At 42.4% G+C, this 25,970-nt stretch overlaps 1 protein-coding gene across 2 annotated transcripts in view; it reads left to right on the top strand.

Moving 5' to 3' along the window:
• LOC146868543 (uncharacterized) overlaps positions 1 to 25,970 on the top strand; it is a 152,626-nt gene that overhangs the window by 111,244 nt on the left and 15,412 nt on the right. For both annotated transcript variants that reach the window (XM_085611112.1, XM_085611104.1), the window contains exons 10-13: positions 2,304 to 2,367; positions 14,774 to 14,917; positions 16,596 to 16,864; positions 24,756 to 24,835. In XM_085611112.1, the coding sequence (XP_085467238.1) occupies positions 2,304 to 2,367; positions 14,774 to 14,917; positions 16,596 to 16,864; positions 24,756 to 24,835 (557 nt within the window). The remainder of the gene's footprint in view (positions 1 to 2,303; positions 2,368 to 14,773; positions 14,918 to 16,595; positions 16,865 to 24,755; positions 24,836 to 25,970) is intronic.

The raw sequence follows: 25,970 nt of genomic DNA, 5'->3' as shown, positions 1-25,970 counted from the left end.
TGCCACTCCACTCTACACCACTGTACTCAATGCCACTCCACTTTACGCCATTCCACTCTACACCACAACACTCTACTCCACACTTTGCTATTCCACTCTGTGATATGTTACTCTATGACATTCTACGACACTCCACGACAATCCATTCTACACCACTCTACTGTATGCTACACCACGCCACTTTACTCCAATCTACACCACTCCACTCTACAACACTCTTCTCCACAACACTCTACTCCACTCTGCGACAGACACTCCACTGTATGACAATGTACTCCACTCTACACCACTCCACTCTACAACACTCTCCTCCACTCTATGACAGACACTCCACTGTACGACAATTTACTCAACTCTACAACATTCTATGCCACTCTACTACACTACACTCTACTATACTGAAGTCTACAACACTCTACTCCACTCAACAACACTCCACTCTACGACACTGTACTCCACTCTATGCCACTCCACCTTACGACATTCTACGCCACTCCACTCTATGCCATTCTACTCTACATCACTCTACTCCACTCTATGCAACCCCACGCTACTCCACTCTGTGACACCCTGCTCCACTCTATGACACTCTACACTACTCTACTCCACTTTGAGAAACTCAACTCTACGACACTCTACTCTGACACTTCACTTCTCTGACACTATACGACACTCCAGTGTACAACTCTTTTCTTTACTCCACTCTGTGCCACTCCATTCTGTTACACTCTGCTCCATTCCAGTCTACGACAGTCTACTCCACTATGCCACTCCACTTTACATCACTCTATTCTACTCTACGCCACTCCACTCTACCCCACTCCACTCTATGACAGTCCACTCCACACCACTCTCCTCTACAGCACTAACTTTAAACCAAGCTGGAAAGCAGCCACGCTGGCGAACAACATGGCTAAACACATTGACAAAGCCATTAGTTCTCACATTGGCAAGAGCTGTTGGCTTTGCCAATACTTGTCTTTAGTATCCTGTCTCTCCCCATTAACTCTGTCACTTATCATCCGCCTTGCTTCTCTGCTTCATCTCCCTCTCTCAAGCCATATTTCTTCCTCCTGATATTTTTCAGTGTGCAGATCAGTTTAGGTCTATTTTCTACAACCCATGTACGTATTTAGGAGCCCCCATCTTGGTCTATGGCACAACATTTTACAATGGTCCTGACACAGACAGCACTATAATAGGTCTTACATCTTCACATATTACAAATGTCTGCCTAAAAACAGAGGCTGAATGGAGAAGATTTTTTCCGTTCCAGGTTTCAATGTACCCTCCTTCCATGTATTTTTTCTGTGGTTTGGCTCCCTTGGTTGAATGGTGACACGGTCACTGATGGGCTCTGAAAGGGAAGTCCCTTGTGGTGGGATCAAAAGGCTGATTCTGCTTGCTACTTGGTCAGCACATTAGACTACGGCAATGCCCCCTACCCAGGAATCATCAAAAACTCCTCCACAAACTACAGACCATCCAGAATGCCGCAGCCAGACTTAACCTCGATATCCCACGACAGGGCCACATCACCCAACAGCTCTGTGACCTCCACTGGTTTCCTGTCGAAAGAAGAATAACCTTCAAGCTGCTCACACACACCTACAAAGCCGTCCACATCACCGGACCCCAATACATCAACGACTGAATCTCTTTCCACGACTCCTAAGAGAAATCTCTGCTCAGCCGACCTCGCCTTAGCCACCATCCCTCGTTTCTGCAGGACCAGAGCAGGTGTAAGATACTGCTCCCACCTGCATCCAAAACCTGGAACGAACGTCCACTTCACCTCCAATGAAGCCCGACACTGCACCAGTTCAGAAAGGACCTCAAGACCTGGTTCTTCGAATGACCTCAACGGAGTGGCTCACATTCCCCCCACGCCTCCCCTCCAACTCCCCCTGTCCCCGGTGCCTTGACACCCTCACGGGTGAGGAGCATGCTTCAAAAACCCTGATTGATAGATTGAGGGAGAGCTTTGGAATAAAGCAATCTTCTCGGTGGGTTTTAAAACTATTGCTGATAATTGGGCAATAATGGAAAGGACACCATATAATGTTGTGAAAATAAACTTTACTATCGAATCCAGTGAAGTACTTATAGGAGCGTTTGGAGTGCACAGGTGCCACGTTGGATTTTTTTAGTATGTTGAAAACAACTTGACGGATATCCTATATTATTAAATCAAGGAAAAGGAAGGTCTACGGTCATTTTGCAATGTTTATGTTAGCTAAGTCGTGAAGCTACCTTTCTAACTGTTGACCATACTATTGCTTCCTTGTGTTTGCCCAATGTAGGAGAAACTCGTCTTTATCCTGGTCAACAGAATCGCCTGCAGAGACAACACAATCCCCTTCTGAGGTACAGTGAAATCAGACTTCATGAATCTGCTTTTCTCACTCTGAGAACTGTATGTGATCAAGCACAACTTTGCACATGTGCAAAATGCCTACTTTCGTCCTGCAAAATGTGCCTGAAACCTGACAATTTTGTAAAATTAATCTTTCGTAGCAAACTTTTATCTGCCGTTATATTGTGACCTTTTTAAAAGCAATCCCACAACTTATGTAAAAAAGTCTCACAAGATAGCGGCTAGAAACACATTTTCAGGGATGAACCAGTCACCAGCTTGTATCGCAGAAGTTTTTATTTTTTACGTGAGGTTCAAGGTCACTTTTTAAAAGTTACACAAAATCGGATAATGAGAAATTTAGAGAAATGTTGTGGATTTTGCATAAGGTGAAAATTACATTTCACAAAAATCTCAGTTACAATTAAAATTTCACGCAGACCTTGTTAGAATATGTAATGAGCAAATGGTGGCACTGGGGGACATGGAAAGTTTTTGTAGCCACAAAAATATTTTTTTTAAAATCAGAAATCATCAAGGGTAGCCCAGAACACTATGAAATTCAGATGGTCTAGCCATTTTTAAGATGGCAGCACTACACACATCCTTGCCTGGCCTTCAACTAAACCAATGGCAGGGTGACACGCTTATTCACAAATACTCACTGCGACAGCCTGCCATACCTGCAACAAGACCACCTATCTCCACTCTCAATTTAGCACAGTTGCATGGAGATTTGTCACTTGGCAAGTGCCACTCTAGCACTTTCAAGTACCAAGGAAACCTTGACCAGCATTCTCCAGAGTGGTGTCATTAGAGTATGGGATTGCCATAAATAGTGGAAGTTTGTGATACACATGCTTTAGCAGATATGTAAACAAGGAGAGCAGAGACTGGATTGAGAGTGGGGGCAGGTAATGCCCTTGTGTGTTTCAGACGGTGGTAGAGGTGTGTGCATGTGTGTATGTGTAATTGTTTAAACGTTTATCTGTGTGTATGTGCATTTATAATGAATGTGTTGTGCATGTGGCCGGTGTGTCCATCCTTAAAAAACATTTCCTCATCCTTGAAGCCATTTACGGTGTTGGGCAACACCAAATATATATCGTGCCCCCAATATAAAGGGGTTGTCTCTGATATAATGTTATTATTTGCATAATAATGGGAAATCTTAACATATGTTGGGCATCTTTGGACTAATGATGACGCAATGGCAGCTATCACTGCATACTCTATGTATGCTTTGCCTAATTATGGCCCTCTATCATATAATTGTGGCCAACCTTGCATTTATAACGGCAATGGCTTGCATGATTTGGTGGTTCTTAGCATTATGGTGGGCAGACATGGCACAGTTGTGGTCCTGACAAAATGGTGGGCATCCTTGGCATAGCGTGGTCATCTTTTGCATTATGGTAGGTATCCCTGTCATGTGATGCGAATACGTGTGCAGCTGGAGCAGACTCTGTCAATATGATGTATTTGTTCAAGGGAAATCACAAGCTGACATTTGGAGACCAAGCACAAAAACTGATTTTTGAGGCAACATTTTTTTTTCTTTTAGCGTGTTAACCCATCATGAAAAGTTCACATTTAATAGAACCATATGTATTATGCGAAACTGATATACTGATGTCTGTAAGCAAAATGATAAAAAATCAAAAGAATATTTAAAGATGCTCTTTGAATTGTGGTTTAAACTGAGATGAGGAGATTTCCACTTGTCATTAGGCACTTTCAACTGTGCAAGTTATTTAATTAGCCATGAGGACACATTTTATAATTATTAAGCTTTTCCTGGCATTGCTGTTAGTAACTGTCTTATGTGTTGGGATGGTTGGTATTCTACTACAATACTGAGTTTTAAATATCGTCCAGCCAAAATATTGTATCCAGAATATAGACTTCCGCCATATCATGTTGGTAGATATTTATGGGTCTGTTCAATTGCATTCACATTAAACTCCACATCTATTTAGCTTGAAGATATATATCTTCAGGCCACATAGAGTGGAGATATGATTAGTAGATCTAAACTTACCTTACTTATATATATGTTCTTTCATGATATTTTATTAGTCAATATTAAGGATATGATATTTTGGCACTGACACTATTATTTCACTTGATATTGTGACATACATTAGGTGACCACTACTGGTGATCCTCAGATTGTGATCACTGTTGTGTTTGTACTGCAACAATAGTCAAAACCATTAACCAATAAAAGCTCAAGACACCTATAACTGCTCAGAAGTAGCTCTTGTTATAGAAACGTTTGGAGACCCTTGGTATAAAGGAAAGCTGGAATTGGTGATGTGAAATGAGTGTGTAGAGTACATTCTGGAACGCCTGGTAAAGTTGCAACAGTTGTTTAGGGCTTTAATAATTTGTCATACTAGATCAACTGGCATACAATCATTTCCTCCAGGCAAAAATCTAAAAGTATTTGATTTACAAAACATAGTTGCCATCAAACCTAAATGAATACATAACATCTATAAAAGCCAGGACTATTAGAAAATGGGAGTAAAATAAAGGACAAAAAGTATTGTAAAATTGTACAAATACGCCACAACGATTTAGCTCTTTCTTTTCCTTGCTGTCGCCTGTGACTTAGAAAAGAGAAAGTATCTATGCCAACCCACAGGAGGCATAAGGTGCCTAGCATTCAGCAACTCTTTCCTTGAAGGATGTACAATAAAGGAGAAAGAAGAGGAAACAGAGGAAAGTCCTGTGTGTTGTACTGTATTGTAATTGTTTGATGTAGTGCCAAGAGATTGCGCCGCACTGCAAAATCAGCACGAACGGCACCATGCAGCATGTCAGAGGGCGCAGCTTCTCGGTTGATTTTGCTACCCCTCCAGTAGATTTTCCACTCCAGCTTCAGCTTTCTGACTACCTGCATTGGAAAAATCTCACTGGGTGCCCTCCTAGTGACCAAAAATCACACTAGAGGACTAACGCCTCAACCACGCAGTGGTTACCGAAATTTGCCCAGAACACCGCGTTACAAGCATAACGTGTAGTGGCCAAAATTCCACCAGTTCCTTTAGTGGAGCAGAATATATTGCACACCCCCACTACTAAGATGGTCATAAAAAATATATTCTTTTTTTTTTTTTTTTTTAGTTTATTTTTGCTTCTTCAAATACAGGAAAGAACCTCTTACAATTATTTAGGTTATGGCATTGGCAAAGCATGTATGATTCACATAAACTCATTACATAAATCACAGTGTTGCAGAGCACATTGTCAAGAGCACAAATACATACAGACATGGCACTAGCAGGAAACACATAGCAGAGTGGGAGCAGGCAGGGCAGTTTCATGAACATTGTACAATCATCAAATGTCAGTTATTGACAGTAGGTAGGACGTAAGCGGCCTCCAAATATCTTGTGGCTTGGACGTGGTCGGTAGTTCCTCCACATAATATGTGAGCTGATCCCCGCAGTAAGCCAGATCCTGTAGCCATAGTTTAGCGGTGGGCACAACCCTGCTCTCCCAGCAGATGGAGACCCTGCGCTTAGCCATCAATAGTGCTATGGACACAAATTTCTTATTGGATGCCTTCACTTTAGCGCCAACCCCCAGCAGACATCCCCTGGCTGCACTTAACAGACTCCTCAATCATCAGGCAAATAATCCTTATGACCGAGCCCCAATAGGCATACACTTTGGGACACTCCCAAGCTAGATGATAAAAGATAGCCCCGGATGCACCACAGCGCTTGCAGGTGTCAGTTTGTCGCAGCCCATACCGATGAAGTTGTGCAGGAGTGTAATACAGCTGATGTAGATATTTAAAATGTACCAACCGTAGATTGCCATTCGCCGTCAGCTGGCTCGTCAGGCAGCAGCTGCTTAACCAATCACCCTCAGAAAGCGGCTCTGGCAACACAGCATTCCTTTTGGCCATCGCAGTCGCGCCCCCAGATGGTATATCACTTTGCGATGCCTTGTAAAGTCTAGTGACAAGCCTGGCCTTAGATGGAGCAGTGTATAGGAGTTGTAATGCCTCAAGGGTTGGCGGCTCTGTAGGGAAGTGTGGGTATAGTGCACGCATAGCCGAGCGCAATCTAGTATAGATAAACAATTGCATGGCAGGAACCTCGCCCCGGGCGCCTATGCTTTCTGGAGTTATGAACTGTCCTCCAGGGAACACATCCGCCATGGTGGATAGCCCCATATATAAAAAATATATTCTTAGTGTGTATTCTTGAGTGTATCTATTTATACTAAAAGGAAGTTAAGAACATACTAACAACAACAAGTACTCCTATGAGTCTCACAGAACTGATTGTTTCCCAGAACGCACCATCTTCATGTAATGCCCAAGTGATTTGTGAGCTACTGTCCAATTCTGTGACTCAGATTAGTATGTTGACTAAGACTCTTCTTCCAGAGTGTATAGAGATCTCAAAGCTTGAGTTGTATTCTGCAAATGTTTCAGAAAACCTATCAGTCTCACTCACTGTTTCAGTCACTCTCACTCTCATTGCCTCATTCCTCCACTCATTCTGACCCATTTTTTCAATCATTCTCTCTCCCTCTTCATCTCATTCACTCTCTCACCCCCCATTTCCGAGAAAATAAGGACACCATTCCATGAAAGTCACTGGTGCAGTTAGAGCCCCCCAAATGCCAGAATTCAAAGCACTGATCTTGCCACCTGTGTCCGGTTCATCTGAGTCCAGTTACTAGTTGTTATGTTCTCCTTTATGGGGTCTCCATTGAAAATCATATGCAGTTTTTGAGGTGGTCTAAGTTCCACTTGAAAATGGTCTGTTGACCTTTCCAGCCATCTTTTATTGCTGGAAATACATGGTATGCAGATGCCCATTTATTAGGTTCCCAGGGATAAGTGCCAATCCTATGCCACTGTTCCAAAATGAGACCGGCCCCTGTGACTCAGTATCCTAATACATTAGTGGGTATAATCACAGGCATTTGCAGAGTCTTTTTCCGCACTGATCCACTTTCACCTATTTTGAGTAAGCTTAAGTGGTAGAAGAAATGTGCGAAAGAGACCAAATACTCCATTTCCATGGTACTTCTTTAAATTGAAAAATGTTTTCTCTGTGAACATAAAATGAAGGGATTTAATGTATTGTTGCATATCTTTCCTAACCTTATGTCTACAGATAGTGTGCATTGCACTCTGAGGCTGATAGGCATACCCTTGTGAATAAACAGTCATAACGTCCTGTGTGGTATGCTAAGGGGTTCTGTAAAACCCAATACATCTACAGAAATCAACACAAACATACAAGTTGGCTCAACATGTTTTTTACACATTGGTACCAAGCCACCTCTACCTCAAGCCACTCTTGGGTAGATGGTCTGCCAACATTGAAACACTACTGAGCTGTTCTTTCATAAAAGAGCAACTAGTTCATGTGCCATGACAATTTTTTTGTAGCATGTCACAATACAGCATGTACTGTTTGCGTATGAGGAAGTTTGGACTTTCATCTAGAACAGCTGAATTTGAAACCGGGGGACGGGGTTCAAATCCAAGCCCTGGTTCGACACCCTGTGATTCTGGGCAAATAACTAATTTCCCAACGCCTTACAAAGTGTACTGCCCCTTCTGTTGGGTGAAAACCTTTTCTAACAAAGAAGGAGAGAGCAAGTCCATTATTTCACCTTCTTTTAAGTAAGCAAAGATATCTCAGAAAGTTAATCTCTTGCTGCAGAGATCCATGCATAACCTTCAAGTCAGAGGCTTAATTCCTGTATGGCTCAAAGATTTTCTTCTCTCCAGCTTTAATAGATGAACCCTCATTGAAGCCTTGATCATCATCTCGGTTGGTAAACAAGGACTGAAAGGGCTCAGCCAATAATATAATAAATTACAGTCATTTTCGCATTATTATAAACGATTTGAAATCCGTGGTGGTAATTTGGGAAGTATCTGGTGGAATGGTTGATATTGACAGTAATTCAGCAACCTTTGTCTGGCAGCAAAAGTTGTTGAAACCATGTGCAACAATAATGGGAGATGCCCAGCAATGCCTGGTGATTGTCCACTATCAGCACGGCATCGTTCGGTTTGGACGTAGATTTTTTTCATAATTGTGCTAGGCAGATAGAAAATCGATAATCTGGTTACTGGACACTATTTCTGCACAACAGTGATCCATGTTTTCAATGAGGGGGCAGATCACTCATACATGTGGTTTACAGCGTTGTGAAATAGCAAATATATGGTTGTAAGTGTTAATTAAAAATGTTATTATTAGGCGAGTCTTATGTGGAAATAATAAAAGTAGGGAATGCATTCCAGACATATGTTCTAAGATAGTAAGTTGACTCTCAAAGAAAAAAGATATTTCTAAGGCATATGTTCTGAGGCAGTAAGTTGACTTAGAATACAGGAATGTAAATCCTTTGTTCGAGGCATATGAGCTGCAGATTACACACTATGAATAGATCGCCATCTGGTGTTGGGTCCGGATGTTTGCACTTGTTTTTGCCCTGGAAAGTCTTTGGAAGTCACGAGGTAGGTGACTCCTCCTTAGGATCATAGTGCGCGTGGGCATCGGCTCTATCCTCATATTGTTTTTTTCCGCTATCGGGTTCGGATGTGTTTCTCACGCTCCAGTTCGGAACCGTTACTGATTCCTGTTTCGACGCGCAATCCTTCACCCTTTCGACGGTATTGTCTCGATCGCGAACCCTAATCGGCGCGCATCTCTACAAATCTTCGTTTCCGGTCGTCGAAGAAGGCCTTCGGGCCGACCCGAGCCTTGGCATCTGGCTCATGGAAAGGACCCCTTTCAAAAAGTGTCCTCGATGTGGGTCGAAGTTTCCCCACACCGATCTGAATGAGGTGTGTAACCTCTGCCTCTCTCCCGAGCACGAGGCCAGAGTCTGTCTGGCTTGTGCCTCCTTCCGCTCGAAGAAGACCATCTGGGATCGACGAGCTCGAAGGACCATGGCTCGCTAGTCGAGTTCGATCCCCGACGACATCTTCCAGGAGGGCGTCGATGTGCCAGAGGAGCGGATCGAAGAAGAGCTCATCAGCGCCTCCGAAGCCGATGACTCCGACGTTGAAGTGACTCCAGCTCAATGGGTCGTAAGTAAAGACGTCGACCCCGACCCACTCCCTACAACAACAAAGGCTTCGGTCACACCTTCACCTTCGGGCTCAGGTGCACACCGACACACTGCTTCCCATGCTCCGCCCTCGGGCCCGGCAAAGAAGCCTACTAAGCCTTCCGGTGACTCGGGCTCGAGTCTGCTTGCCACCGGCGCCGAAACCCAATCATCGGCACAGAAAAAGAAGCCGGACCCATCCTCGGAGCCGACCACTACTTCCACCCCGAAGCCCTCGGCACGAAGACTCCAACCAGTGACTCCCCGGCACCGAAAAAAACTGAGGCGACGAAAAAGCCACTCCCCAAATGTTCGGACTCCCACTCTTCGGAGCCGAAAAAAGCATTGACACCGAAGAAGCACACAGAGACTGGTAAATCACACTGCTCGAAGCCCAAAACCGCTCCGCAGCCAGCTTTTTCGACCAGACCCTCATCAAAAAACTAAAGACCCTAAAATGGGTCAATTGACTCTCAGTTCCAGAAAAAGACCACTGGATGTGCCTGCACCTAAAAAGAGGGATATAGCCACATCACCTCTTAGGGTGCCCTCTCCACCTCCACCACCACCACCTCCTCCACCTCCTTCTCCACCTCCCCAACCTCGTTCTCCTACGCCATCCCCTACACCGGTAGATGACGACACATATGATGATACAGGGGACGGTGACAACAACATGCCACTAGATGACCCCAGTCCTCCGGGCTCCCCTGATCCCTGGGATGACTATAATACGCCTGATGTCCCTAATGTCCCACAAGAGGACATCTACCCCTCTAGGCCTTCCCCACCAGAAGATACCATGGGTTTTTATCAGCTAATACACCGGGCTGCCCAGTACCACAGGGTCGACCTACATACAGAACTGGTCGAAGGCGACTTTTTAATGGACACTTTCGACACCACCCAAAGGTCCACATCCACTTTACCCATGCTCAAAGGGGTGATTAAACATGCTACAGAAGTATTTAAAGACCCTGTCAGGACTAGAATCATCAATCCTAGAATTGAGAAGAAATGCAAAGCTGCCCCTACAGACCCAGCTTATATTAGGGGCTCTGTTCCATTAGACTCCATGGTGGTCTCAAATGCTAGGAAAAGAGCTAATTCGCAGACAACAGGTGATACAGCTCCGCCCGACAATGAGTCTAAACTCCTGGACGCCTCTGGCAAAAGAACAGCGTCCCAGGCAGCTAATATTTGGTGCATCGCAAATACTCAAGCCCTGTTAGCCAGATACAATAGGGCTCACTATGATGAGTTAAAGTCCCTACTCCAACACCTCCCGGACAAATACAAACATAAGGCCAACGACCTAATACAAGAGGGTAAAATTATCACCAACACCTCTATCCGGTGTGCTCTTGATGTAGCAGATACCGCATCCAGAGCAGTAAACACAAGCGTCCTTCTTCGCAGGCACGCGTGGCTATGCATTTCTGGGTTTAAACCTGAGGTGCAAAGCTCTATCCTCAATCAACCATTCGACCAACAACACCTTTTTGGCCCTAATGTTGATGAGTCCCTTGAGAAGATGAAAAAGGACCCAAACACAGCCAAATCAATGGGAGCTTTGCAATCGCAAGCTCCTAGACGTTCTTTTAGTCGCTCATCCTACAGGGGCAACTCCAGAGGATACTCGTCTGATACCCCATCCACCTCCTACAAGGCTCCCACCCAATCCGCCTGCACCAGAGGTTACCACAGAGGAGGATACAGAGGCAACAATAACAAGAGCAGAGGCAAGACTAACAACACCCGCTCTGCCTCCACCCCCGCCCAATGATTTCCCTCCGCTTCCCCCAGACCATTACACTCCTGTCGGGGGAAGACTACAGCAGTTCCTTTCTGTCTGCACCAACATCACCACAGACAGGTGGGTGCGACAAATAGTGCAATCAGGTTACTGTCTCAAACTTACCTCTACCCCCCAAACATTCCACCCAAACAGCGTCCAATGTCAGCAGAACACTTGTCACTCCTCAAACAAGAGGTAATTTCATTACTACAAAAAAGTGCAATAGAACTAGTTCCCCTGCACCAACAAAACACAGGAGTTTACTCCCTGTACTTTGTCATCCCAAAGAAGGATGGCTCTCTGAGACCTATCCTAGACCTCAGGCCACTAAACCTGTACATACAGTCAGACCACTTCCACATGGTCACACTTCAGCAAGTCCGCCCTCTACTTTCACAGGGCGACTTCCTAGCCACCTTAGATCTCAAGGATGCCTATTTCCATATTCTCATACACGCTGCTCACAGAAAATATCTCAGGTTTGTAGTAGACGGGCAGCACTATCAATTCAAAGTACTCCCTTTCGGAGTCACAACAGCACCACAGGTATTCACAAAGTGCCTAGCAGTAGTCGCAGCCCATCTAAGAAGACAACACATTCACGTCTTCCCATACCTCGACGACTGGCTCATAAAAGCCAGCTCGTACAACCAGTGTGTTTATCACACGCACGCGACTATCCAATTACTCCACGAACTAGGGTTCACAGTAAACCACACCAAGTCTCATCTGCAACCCTCTCACACACAACAGTACCTCGACGCCACAATAAACGCCTCAAAAGCGTTAGCCTATCCCAGTCCAGCAAGGATAGCAAGCATTCTTGCTCTCCTACCCAAATTTCAGCCGCATCACTCTCTTCCAGCTCGAGTGTTCATGCAGCTCATAGGGATGATGGCCTCTTGCATATTCATAGTGCCTCATGCAAGACTCCACATGCGTCCCATATAAGAGTGCTTAGCATGCCAATGGAACCAGGCTCAAGGTCAGCTAACAGATCTGGTGTTGGTAGACGGTCGCACTCATCGCTCTCTGCAGTGGTGGAACACCAAAAACCTTTCCAAAGGGCGACCATTCCTAGAGCCAGTTCCTCAAATTGTCATGACAGCGGACGCATCGCTCTCCGGCTAGGGAGCTCACCTATTACACCACACCATGCAAGGCAGGTGGACACCTCAACAGAAGTTATTTCACATCAATTATCTGGAATTACTAGCCATATTCCTAGCCTTAAAAGCATTTAAAAAACAAATATCGGGCAAGGCTGTCTTAGTCCGCACAGACAACATGACAGCCATGTACTACATCCAAAAACAAGGCGGGACACACTCTCTGCAACTCTCCCAGCTAGCACAAAACATATGGAGGTGGGCTATACCTCAGAACATATTTCTCCTAGCCCAACACGTCCCAGGAGTCCAAAACACCATAGCCGATCTGTTAAGTCGTCAAACACAACAGATCCACGAGTGAAAACTCCATCCACAAGTTCTTCAACCATATTTTCAAATGTGGGAGCAACCACAGATAGACCTCTTCGCCACCCACGAAAACGTCAAATGCCCAAGCTTCGCCGCCAGATACCCACACCCATTGTCCAAAGGCAATGCGATATGAATGAACTGGTCAGGCAGATTTGCGAACGCTTTTCCGCCTCTCACACTCGTACCACTAGTGGTACGCAAACTACGGCAACACTCACTGACTCTCATTCTAGTTGCTCCAACTTGGGCCAGACAACCACGGTACACCACATTGCTGGAACTGTCAGTAGTTCCGCACCAAAGATTACACCTCTCACCACGCCTCTTAACCCAGAACCGTGGAGAGATCAGACACCCGGACCCAGCTCAGCTCAACCTTGCGATCTGGCTCCTGAAATCTTAGAATTTGGTTACCTTAACCTTCCTCCTGACTGTATGAACGTCATTAAGGAGGCTAGACGCCCTACCACTAGAGCCTGCCATGCAGCCAAGTGGAAACGATTTGTGATATATTGTCATAACAATAGCATCAATCCCTTAGATGTGTCTATCCAACACATCATAACCTACCTACTACACCTACAAAGGTGCAACTTAGCCTATACGTCTGTTCGGCTACACCTTGCTGCTATAGCAGCATATCTACCAAATAGACAACATTTATCACTATTTAGAGTACCTGCCATCAAAGCTTTTATGGAATGACTCATAAGGATAATTCCTCCCCGACTGTCCACCCTCACCTGTGCGGAATTTAAATATCGTTCTCACACGACTAATGGGACCACCCTTTGAACCTCTACATAAATGTGAGCTACAATTCTTAACATGGAAGGTTGCTTTCCTAGTGGCCATAACATCTCTAAGAAGAGTTAGTGAGCTACAAGCCCTAACTACTCAAGAACCATTCTTACAAATCCATCACAACCCAGTGGTTCTCCACACTAATCCTAAATTCCTACCTAAGGTCATTTCCCCCTTCCACCTTAATCAATCTGTGGAGTTGCCCGTATTCTTCTCGCAACCACACACAGTCGCAGAAAGAGCTCTTCATACTTTAGATGTTAAAAGAGCATTGCTCTATTACATTGAAAGAACACAGCCTTTTCGAAAAACCACACAACTTTTCGTTTCTTTCTCACCACCACACAAGGGCAATCCCATATCCAAGTCCGGGATAGCCAGATGGATTGTTAAATGCATACAAATTTGCTACCACAAAGCAAAACGCACTTTACTGTTCCTCCTAGAGCCCACTCTACAAGAAAAATAGGGGCTTCTATGGCATTCTTAGGGAACATTCCGTTAGATGACATCTGCAAAGCAGCTACATGGTCTACACCGCATACGTTCACAAAACACTATTGTGTAGATGTGCAATCAAGACAACAAGCCAGTGTGTGCCAAGCTGTACTCAAAACCCTATTTCAGACCACTGCAACAGATACTGGTGGCCGCCGCTAAGGAGTGGGACTGCTATACAATCTATGCATAGTGTGTAATCTGCAGCTCATATGCCTCGAACGGAATATGCTACTTTCCAGTATGCATCTGTTCTTGGCATGTAGAGCTGCAGATCTACACACGCCCACCCGCCTCCCCGGCTTCCTTTAAATGTTCCAGTATTATCTTATTTAGATACAACATACAAGGGCATCTTCCTGTTTCTTACAAAGCTCCATCATTTCCCTGCTGACGAAAAACAATCTGAGGATGGAGCCGATGTCCAAGCGCACTATGATCCTAAGGACAAGTCACCTACTTCGTGACTTCCAAAGACTTTCCAGGAAAAAAAACAAGTGCAAACATCCGGACCCAACACCAGATGGCGATCTATGCATGGTGTGTAGATCTGCAGCTCTACATGCCAAGAACAGATGCATACTGGTAAGTAGCATATTCCTTATTGCATTTCAAATTATTCTAGAGTATTTAAAAACTGAGCTTTATCACTAACATGTCTTCTTGCTTGGACAGGAACGCTCAAATTATTATTTTTTTTTAAAAGATGGCCTTTTTGTGTTTTACTAGGTAGTACGGTTGGCAATGGTATCCAGGCCGTCTGAACCGAGATCACCTCTCCTGAAGGGATTGACCAGAGAGGTCTCATTGGGAGGCAGCCGAGAAAGGAATGCTGAAGCTTCTGTCAGTCAAAATGAGGTGCTGACTGCCAAGGTACCAGGCTTGTTTGAACCATAGAGTTTAAGTGGATAGCTTGTCTCCAGGTCTAAGGTGTGTCAATCGAGAGTGTGATGCATTCAGCCTACATCCTTCTATGGCCAACATCACAAGACTAAAGCAGAGCTGCAGCTAATCAGAAGTGACGGGGCCAAAGGGTCCCCCCCGACCGTGTCGCAGACAGAATATCCACTACAATCTAATTTTACTACTGGGATCTCTCAAACAAACCTTTCTAAATTCTTCCCTCACATATCCCTCCTTGGACTCATCAGAAAACTCATTTAACTACTATGATCTCCCTAATCCATTCCTAGAGACTCTTCCCTCCATCTCTCCTTTCGTCATCCCAGGCCTCCTCCTACCGCTATGAACTCCCAATAAACACTTGCTAGACTTTTCTCTCTTCTATCGCTCCATTATCCTTTTCAGTCCAATCAACAGACTTACATATCCACCACTCAAACTAACACATATTTCCCTATACTAATCCACCACTAATCCTTTTTGGGTTCCGGAGTAGCGTGCTACTCACCGAAAAGCGCTTTAACGCCTCATCAGGGGTAGTGAGCACTATATAAATACAATTACAATAAATAGCATGTGCTCAACATCGTTTATAAAAATGTCTCCGTGTTGGAGTAAATATTATATATATAAATATTATAGAATCTATGTTCTGATATTTAGAACACAATATTTATGTTCAACAATATTTCTGTAGACGATAATCTGGAATGCAACATTAAAGAAACGTATTACAACTTGTTAAAATTAGTATATTCAAAGCAATGTTACAAAGGATTACCAGGAAACTCCATGAGACAGTTTTCTGAGTAAAAATCATCTCTAATTTTTCTAACGGCACTTTACAGAAGTACATGAATTTTGAGTAATTAAATAGCACTTCGATAACTTGATAACCAGACGGACAAGCATAAGGTTGGCTGTTGCACCGTAACCCAGTATTTCTGCTTGGAGTGCTATCCAACCTTTGCAGGGAGGTCGGGAGCACACTATTTCTATTGCAAAATCCACATATAAAGCATCGATCAGTGGTGATTACCACTGTCGTAGAGCAATGGTGGGCCAGATGTACAACATCTACCAAGAATCCCAGGATCTTACATCACCATCCCACTCTAAAGCAAGCTCTATGGTGGGACCACTATAGAAAGTAGGAGCATCTAACCTCTGTTGCAAGCTCCATCTCATGTGAGCAGTACACTTTTATTTCATCTGTGTATCCATAACTGCCATCATTTTCGACCTGAGTGCCTTCCTATGAGCGCATTTCGACAAACCTTCTCAATAACACTCGTACACTTATATACTAAATAAAAATGCATAAAATATTTACATTTTTTAGTGAAATATGATCAGGTTGTCAGCGTTAGGCCCAGCTTCAATACCTTGATTCCTGGAATGGGCCACCAATTAAAATGGAAACTTCAATAGGTGCACTTGAAAAGTCTAATATGTGGTTACAGCTTGCTTTGTTCATGTTTTAGAAAGTGTTGAATCATTGCAAGTAAACTGCCTTACGCGAAGACTGATTATTTTGCTTAGTTTTGAGGTTGCTTTTTGTTGTTTTATAAACTGGAAAAGTGAAAATTGTAATGTGTTTTCCTTCTCTAATACCACGGTTTCTTGTGTTTCTTTGCCCTTGTCTCAGTCGGTGATCTCCTGCTCACCCATAAGCCCGGCTTTTCAAGGGCAGTATGGCCTATGTACCCTGTCTCACCCTATGAGCCTCACCGCAGACACAAAGAAAGGACACAAAGTGCCAAGCTTCCCTGGAAGGGGCGGCTTCCCGCCTGTTTCCATTGCCATTTTTGAGAGCCTGGGACCGGAGTACCTGGTGCAGCATCGAGCAAAAACTGAGAGTGAGCTACTCCGGGGACCTCAAAAGGGGAAACAGGAGAAGCCCCAGAAGTGGAAAAGGTGGGTAACAAGAAAAGCATTCATGGGTAGTCAGAATGGTAGTAATTTGTGTTCACTTTAATATTTACTGCTAAGGAGACTCAAAAAAGTGGAACCTGCTGATCACTTTTTACTATATAAACTGTATTTAATATTTTATAGCCTTGTTCTATGCAAAATTAATGTCTACCATGTACTTCAAAAGGTGATTACCACTTTAACATATTTTTTTATATTTAACATCATATCCATAATATCGGTTCCCAACACAGCATATAAGTGGAGTAAAGAATGGTAAAGCTATAATTCCCAATGTATACTTGACGACATATTGCTAGTTGACATCATGGATACGATACATGTGCAGGTCAATATAATAGAAACAGGGCCTGATTTAGAGTTCATCGGAGGGGTTACTCCATCACAAACGTGACGTATCTTCCGTTCACTGTATTACAAGTGCATTATACACAATTGCTCTTGTAATACTGCTGACAGGATATCCCTCACATCAGACTCCAAATCAAGCCTATGATATTTTGACCCACATCTCTTCACTATGACTAATGTGGTGTTTGGATAGATGTCAATATGAGTCCATAATTGACACCCATAAACTTTATCCAAGATCTCAAAATTGCTTCCTCAGCCCAAGCACTAGATAGCAGAACAAGGCAGTGCCATGTCACTCTAGAATTTATGAACACTATATTTGCAGCTAGGCAATATTTTCATTAATTTCTGTGTAATTGCCATAACATTGTGATTGGCTAGTTAAACTATAAGTGTCAAGACTACACAATGTTGAAAAAAAACATTTAAGATGACTTTTTTGGTTATTGTGGAAGAATCTTGGAACAGTGGAATTCGTTAATATTTCTCCTTCCATAAGTGAAATGCTTGCCTTGCTGTGGGGATTTTGGAATCTCTTATTTTGTACATTTTTGTGGTTTGTTTTACTGCTCATATGTATTCACATATTTTGAAAGTGGTAGAGATAAATGTGGGTATGTTGTTCTTAAATCTAGATTTTTGCGACTCCTTGTCCTCGCAAGCTTGAGACAGAATAGAGCTCTGAGCAGCACTGCTGCCTTTTCAGGTTACAGTCCATACTCTCTGCTATTATTGCCCTATCTCAGAGCACATGTTTGCAAGATATTTTAGACCTCAGTGTCACTGGACAGAGCATAAATCTATTCCGACATCAGCAAACGATATGCACCACTCTTAAACCTTTGAGCCAGTGGCTTTACAGACAAAGTTCTGAAATGAGTTGAGTTCCTTCCTGATTATAAGACTGCAAAGGCAATGCAGTTGATCAAAGATGGTAAACACGCTTTTACTTCTGATAACAGCCTCAGTAGATATGGTGGATGTGGATGTGGTATCCTATACCGCTGCGATACACAGGCACCTCATGAGCTTTCATTAGAACGTGTTGTAGCTTCACGTTGTAAGATACAGTTATTTAAATGCAGATGGCGAAAGACAAGTAAAAGACTTGTCTGGTTGAAGAACCGTGGCTGGACTTTGAAGGAGATTTGTACCTAGGCCAACATCTTCAGTGACCCATATATTCAGACACACTACACCAGCAGTGCTTCACATGTTCAATTGCCCCTGATTGTAGGTGTCAGGACATGACTGGAATGTTAGACAACGGGCAAAGTAATCATGATTACTTTCGCATTCCTTGTGGAAGGAAAGAGTTTCTCTGGATTAAAGACATCTATTTGGCAGCAAGATATTAGGAAGTGAATCATAGGCTCCAATTTAAAGTAAATATGATAAGAAAAGGACACTTGCAGCCTTGCTCCTATATGTAGCCGCAGTGAAGAGAGATTTTGTTACTTCTGGCAAAAACGGAACATACATGTTTGTAGAGCCAAGTTAGCTGCTATTTAGACTAAAAGTCACCATGAAACAGTATACATCAGAGCAAGCTGTCTCTCAAAGAGGACTCTGAAGCAGTGGCACTGCGAAATCCTAGAGTAACTCACCTTGATCACATCAGTTTAAATCCGGCTGTATGCATATCAGTTTTGGCCCTGCTCCTTATGGGAACCGTCCAGCCCAAAGTGCCAAGCCAGGACCTCCATGAATTGGAAGACAAGCAACTCAGGACTTGGTGTCCACTTATTAGGGATCTTCAGCCAGGTATAGCTTGGTTCCGGTAGCACAGTGAGCCCGGGACCCATGTATGGGCATACCTGGTGCACTTAGGGCATCAAATGCACAATGGTCTTGATGTTATCCCAGGTAATTACCAGTGGCTGAGATTAATTCAGGCATTCCATCCATCACTTTGTCATACTTTAGTGAGGTATAAAGCTCTTTAAAAGCAGCAGCTTCACATAATTTAATATGATACTCTTGTTGTAAGTGTTTCCCCCAGATTGTTGCATGGAAGTCCATCTTTGGGCATGTTTGCTAATAGGGCTTCTTTATGCTGCTGTTTGGGTAGAAGAACATACTTTGCAGTAACCAGATGACATTTTGTGACTAGTGGATCTTTGTTTAAAGAAATATATGACTCAAAGCAAGGAATCTCTTTCTAAATATTAGAGAGCCTACAATTAAAAGTCGAATGATCCCACATCTTAAGTGATGACCATAGACATACAAATGCAAAACTTGTGATATTTAAGTCAGTTTTCATTCTCTGTTGCCGTTATTGCTTGCGTTCAGGTCCCAGAATCAATTCAGAAGTAGAATTAGTGCCCCACTACTGTGTTCTTATGCTTTCACTACTTAGGTGTTTATACAAACCCAAGCAAATAACAACTTGAACAACTTGTAGTTGTTAAAGCTACGTACCAGTAAATATAAAAGTAAATTATGGGTGTCTTCTTGTTATGGTAGGTACAAGATCAGCTAAGTGTAGGTGAAATGTATAGAGGCTCTGTGTGAGTTCAACAGTAAGTGTAATTTCAGATTCCCATTCTGGAAACTTCAATTCTTTGTTGTCGCTCCCCCTTCTTGGGCCTTGAGTAAAAGTCAATATTTGCGTTGATGAGCTGTAAATCAGTTTTCACAGACAGAATTATAGTCTCAAGAATCATGCTGGCTTCCTTTTGAAAGTTATTTGACATTTTCATGTCAATTATTCCAGCTCTTTTCATATTTCCTTTCAATCCCTTCAGCACCAGTTCAACAATGCCTGGAAACAGATGATATCAAGAGTGTCATTACTGTTTGAGTAAAGTATTTCATGTGTAATCAAGCACCTGTTTGTAACATCTAGCTGTTTATTAAACTAAGGCTACATCACAGTAAGTGATCACTGATATATTTTCTAAGCTTTAGTATCTGTAGTAAAAATGTTGTTCATCCTTTCCTAAATCATCACAGGACTTATTCTACAAGAAACAACAGTGCCAGGAGAGAACTTATTTTTACCAGGTCTATATGCTATCCAACCAGTGCTGACATTGTTAGGTTTAGGTTCTCTCCCAGCACAAGAACATCTGCCATCTAAATTCCAGTGAAGTGCTCTTGATCCAAATGGCACATGCTGAAAACTACAAAGCAACCACATTTATGACGTACCACACTTTTCATTGCTGTTTGCATGCATGTAGGTGTTCTGAATCATGCTCAACATTAGCAAGAGCTTTAAAATGAGTAGCTAGAGGAAATCATTTCCAAATAGGAGACCTAGGTTACGTTAGCTATATCTATATATCTAACAAATTATTCTACATAATAGCAATCAATTATAGAGTGTGTTGTGAAAATTTGTCAATCCACAGGATTTAAAATTCAATATCCTTACAAAATGTCTTGACTACCAGACTGCAATACGGATTGTTTAATGCATTTACCAGAATTATGAAATGATCATCATACTCACCGGGCTGAAAGACGAAGAAGTCAGTGTAATATAAATGATTTGTCCAAGAATAGATCTACAGAAATGGGAATAAATCTTCCACAGTTTAAGGTGGTACTTTTTGGGTGGTATTATTCAAAGGTGTTGATATTGAGAATATACTGTCTGATAGATGAATCAATTTGAGACTCACCCCCAATGGAATCATAAGTTAGGAGACTACACACGTATGAAAAAGGAGCCACACCTTCCTGATGGCCAAGTTCTACTACATGACAGAATTCATGGGCAACAAATGTTAACAAAATACAGAAGACCAGTGTTTAATGGGCTAAAGTTAAAGTTCCAAAATGTCTAATTAAGTTAAGAAACAAAAAAATATTAGAAGCAGTAAAATAGGCCACATGTTCAGTAGCTAATATAAAGATTTCATATAAAAACTGCATGCAAACAAGATGTAATATGCAACAGAGATGTTTGAAGCCTAGAAGAAGAATGTGAGAAACAAAAAAACAAAAATACCTTCAGATAGCTTTGGTGATGCAGCAGACATTACTAGAAGTAGAACTACTTAGAGAGTATTATTAATACTTTTCCTGATTAAGATTTGGAAGGCAACATGCTTGGCAGTCATACTTAGTGGAGAGAATGTGACTTGGCGTATAGTGCTTTAATGTTAAGCATGCATTCTGTTGCCCAATCGCAAGATATGCAGGTGCCAGAATCCGAGCTCACAAAAGTATCATCTTGTGAAAAGTACCAGTATCATTCATGGGTCCCGAGTACCCACTGGCTTTGCCAACAGGCAATGTATACACCTTTCTGTTGTCCTGATCATTCTGCCTGACACACACTAGATGTAATCTTCCCCCTACTGGCCACGCCTAGGTAACTAGCACCTCCCCAGTAACCTAGAGCAACCATCATGTCATTGCCTACAAGATAAACTTTCCAGCCTCCAGTACAAACACAAAGACAATGCGCAACAGCTCCTACAGATTTTGGAACAAACTGAACCTCCAAGGACTGAACTCACACCTTGCTAAAACTCAGACTGACATGCAACCACTGGATGTATCTACCTAATACAACTAGCAATTCACAGGCCTGCACAACCAGATACCATGGCATTTTGGAACAAACCAAACCTCATAACAGTATCACATAGACAATGACAAGATCAAGAAAATGAGAACATAACTATGCATCATACAATGTATATTTAGAAAGACAAAATCATATTATGTCATAGCAGAGCCTACAAAACAGCAATCAGATCTATAAAAAGACAATACTACTCCACTTGCAGCACTAATCTACAAGCAATGCAGATTGGCCATCAAAGGAATTGCAGAAAGCCCGGGTTGAATTTTGCAACCAAGAGAGCTGCAGCACAGGGGCACCATCAAAGGAACTGCAGAAAGTCCTGGCAGAAATTTGCAACCAAGAGAGCTGCAACTCAGGGACACCATGCTCTCAAGCATTCTGCAACAAATTATTCAAGGGGTTGATCTAAAAAATTTAAGAAAATAAGACCGTCACTTCAAGAAAAAAAACAGGTAACACTCCTCTTGCAAATAGCAAGGGCCACCACAAAGGTAGACCAAATCGATCAACCAACTTTTAATGTCTTCAATGTTCTATCTAAAGAAGATTTATACAGCCTTATCAAGGCAAGTAGGACATCGCAATTGCCATTGTATTGTGTCCCCCCCCAGAAAATGTGCCTGTATAAGAGTGGTAACTAAATGCTTACTAAATAAATCCATACAACAAGGATCCTTCCCATCCAAATTGAATTACACCTATATCAACTACTTCTCAACAAGAAAGATCTTTACCCAACCAACCCACCAAATTTCTTTCAAATTTCGAATGTATCATTTGTGTGTAAATTGATTGAAATAGCAGTCTTTACCCAACACGCTAACTTTACTGAGGAAAATAACCTGTGGCTGGATCAACAGACTGATCTGAGATCAGACAGAGGCACAGAATCCGCTATCATACCCATATGACAAAACTTTAATCTTACTGTCGATAAGAATGGATTGAATGAGCTACTGCTACTACTGTGCTTATCAGCAGCACTCGATACAGTTCACTGCCAATTGCTACTATTCAGACTGCAACATATCGCAGTCCATGACAGCACTCTCAAATAGAATTCCCCCTTACTACCATATGGGCCAAAGAACTTCATGCTTCTCCACCCAGATCAAGATACTCAGACTTGTCATGATCCCATATGTCACTAGTAACACTTACACAATGAAAGCATCGAAACACATCCTATGAATACCAATAACAGTTACAAGCTATCCTCCCTCTCATGATGTCAAAGGCAGGCTGTGCCATCATCCTACATTTAGGGGCCCCAGCTTTCCTTTGAAGACATCCTCTCTGCCCTCACCCCAAGGTACACATGATGCCACTCCAACAAGACCTTAACCAGCTACCTGAAGCAAGGTGATCAATGTCCAAGGCACGCTGCATTGTTCTCAGAGCCTCCCATGGAAAAGGACCATTATATGTACTGTTGAAGTTTAAACAATACATACAAATTAGGACGTTACATTCCAGACTAGCACTACACATCATTTTACACCCTACCCATAGAAATCCATAGGAGATTAAGCATTCTCGTTCCCAGTGGCACAACTGGAACTCCATACCAAGCAAAATACAATGCATACAGGAGCAGACACAATTCAGAGGATAGGTGAAAACCTAGCTATTTTTGAGAAATTTCCAGACTACTAGTCAAATTGAACAGCCTGAAATAAAAACCTACTTCCATCATACACACAGCCCATGGCAATCACTGCCCTCAGCCAGCTGCTAATGACGTGATGACAGAAATAGTTAGCTCATTAGTACCAGAGGCATCTGTCCTTTCAACTATCCAGTAAATTTAGCATTATGCCACTTCTATCTCTGCAATCATGCTATCGCCCATATGAGTGAGATATAATTAATCAGTTCTTCTGATGTGTGATCCATGTCTCAGTTGACAGTGCACTCTATGAATGCAAAGTTGAAGCTAGTGCCTAAAAGCACCGCCACAATGGTTAGGGCTGGTGAAACCTGTACCAAATGTAAGTCTAGGTTCTAGGCAGTTTGTTGGGCTAAGGAAAGGGCAGAGCTGGTCACTACAGAGAATTTTCTGCCTTATTCCCCCTTATTTATCCAAAGTGTTTATTCTTCAAGAAACCTTGAAAGTTCTCCTAGGGCAATGAGAAGGGGATATTGCCAATATCATCTCTTCATCCCTTTCATTTCTACCTCCTCTGTGCTTCACCGCTAGATGCAAATTTATATTCCAAATAAAGAGAGAACTAAGTGCAGTGTATTTGAGGGACATCCTATCTTTTGTGATGACATTCTTTACAGCATCCGGTCAACAGCAAATTATGTTTTTCTCTAGGTCTCATGGTCTGCTGTAGAAACGTGCTGTGAACCCAGTGTGCATTTCAGGGTGTTATTTAGTAGGGGTGGGGAACAAACCGCAGAACTTTAAGTAAGGTTTCCTTGTGCTAGATTTAAACTAGTACACTATTATACTGGTTTTTAAAGGACATTTTAGACTCATCATGAGATATTTTGTAGGTCGCCTCTTAAATCTTTTAGCATTTATCTAAGACAATTTTATTTTCTATTACTGGTGCATAATATTTATAAATAAACAACCTCAAAATGGAAGAGAGTTCGCCACAGTAATCTGAACTCCCGTTGTTTACCAATGAAAACTGTATAGTAATGTACACTTAGGACTTCCTTTCAGTTATTTTAGTTTCAAAGAAATGCAAGGACAGCTCTTCGTAAAGGCAGTTTTACGCAGTTTCCTACAGGGGCAACAATGAATCTCAAAGCATCACATATGACCCCATGCAGCATGGGAGGGGCCTTAAAATGCCACCTTTGTTTAGGGTAACAAAAAACTAGCCTTTGTCAATTTTTATATAAAAACGGGAAAATATGGTGCTTATCATTGTCTGGCCATGAGGGACATTAATCCTGATTGAATTCCAAAAGGGGGCTTTCTCAGCGTTACCTCTAATCATTGTGTTGTCTCTTTAGGATGGACCAAGTCTCTGCCTCAGTCCAGCAGGATAAGGCGCCGAATCCTTGTTTCCGTAAGACCGCAGAGCCAGGAAAAGGTACGCATGGTGGAATGTTGATGATCTTTCTTTGCAGCTACTTGTCAAAGCAAGATCAAAGCTGAATGTGGGCAGTATTCTGTAGTATGTTTTTTACTCTGACCTATCGTAAATTCCATTCAATTTGTTTTTCAAAATATTGGTATGCAAATCATTCCCACTGAAATATAATATATTTAAGTATGTCTCATACTTATTTAAATTGGACCTCCTGACTACTTTTCACTGGTCGATTGGGTGGAGCCCTAGTTTAAAGTATGTCTAGATTGGGGGAGTGATTCAGTTCAGGTAAATCAGAGGTTGGAATCAAAAGCTATCATCAATATACACACAAAATACCTCTGACATCATCAATCGATTTTCCATTCTGCCACAATGGTTTTCTCAATTAACCTTGGGCTACCATTTATTTATGGATTCATTTGTTATTTTCAAATAGGTAAAAAAGAGGTTACCATCACATAACATTTTAGGACATATGACCCCTTCTTTTTGGATACATGAAATACTTTGAACAAAAATACATAACACATAGACAATATTTACATCACTAACATTAAGGTGACCTGACACTTTGAGACAAATGTACATACAAAACGATATGTTCCTAATTTTAAAGATGCTTTACACACTACTTGTTACTAACATGAAAAAGTCCTACTGGAATATAGTTTAATTGGGACTTTATTTTCTTCAGTCCTCAATTGCATTCACTATACAGGTCCCACTATACAGGTCCTGGAGAGGTCAGAGAGTTATTTACAAACTCTAGTTGAGAGCATCCTCTGTTCAGCTCATATGTGCCTTAATATGGAGCAGTGTCATTAGATTTGGTTGCTCTGAATCTCTTTATAAAGAGCCAACATGTTTCGACCTTCAATAAATGGGACCAAGCGCAATGTTTAAAACAAAGGTCTTCATCAGGGCGGGGCTTTGAATAGGTAGGACTTTGGGTGCCATCTTAGGCTCACATGATGGAATACCGTGAAGCTCCTGTATTCCATTATATGGCGTTTAATTCGACTCTGTTTTTTGTATCTCTGAGTCCGTAGCGTTTCTCTCCTTAGGAAGACGCCTCCCAGTCCGCGATCACTTCAGGGTTTCACCTTTCAGTCCGTAGTGTCTCTTTCTCCGG

The sequence above is a fragment of the Triturus cristatus genome, chromosome 1_2, assembly GCF_964204655.1.
Source record: "Triturus cristatus chromosome 1_2, aTriCri1.1, whole genome shotgun sequence".
Lineage (NCBI taxonomy): Eukaryota > Metazoa > Chordata > Amphibia > Caudata > Salamandridae > Triturus > Triturus cristatus.
The sequence above is the reverse complement of the archived record's forward strand: the minus strand, read 5'-3'. Positions and strand labels throughout refer to the sequence as shown.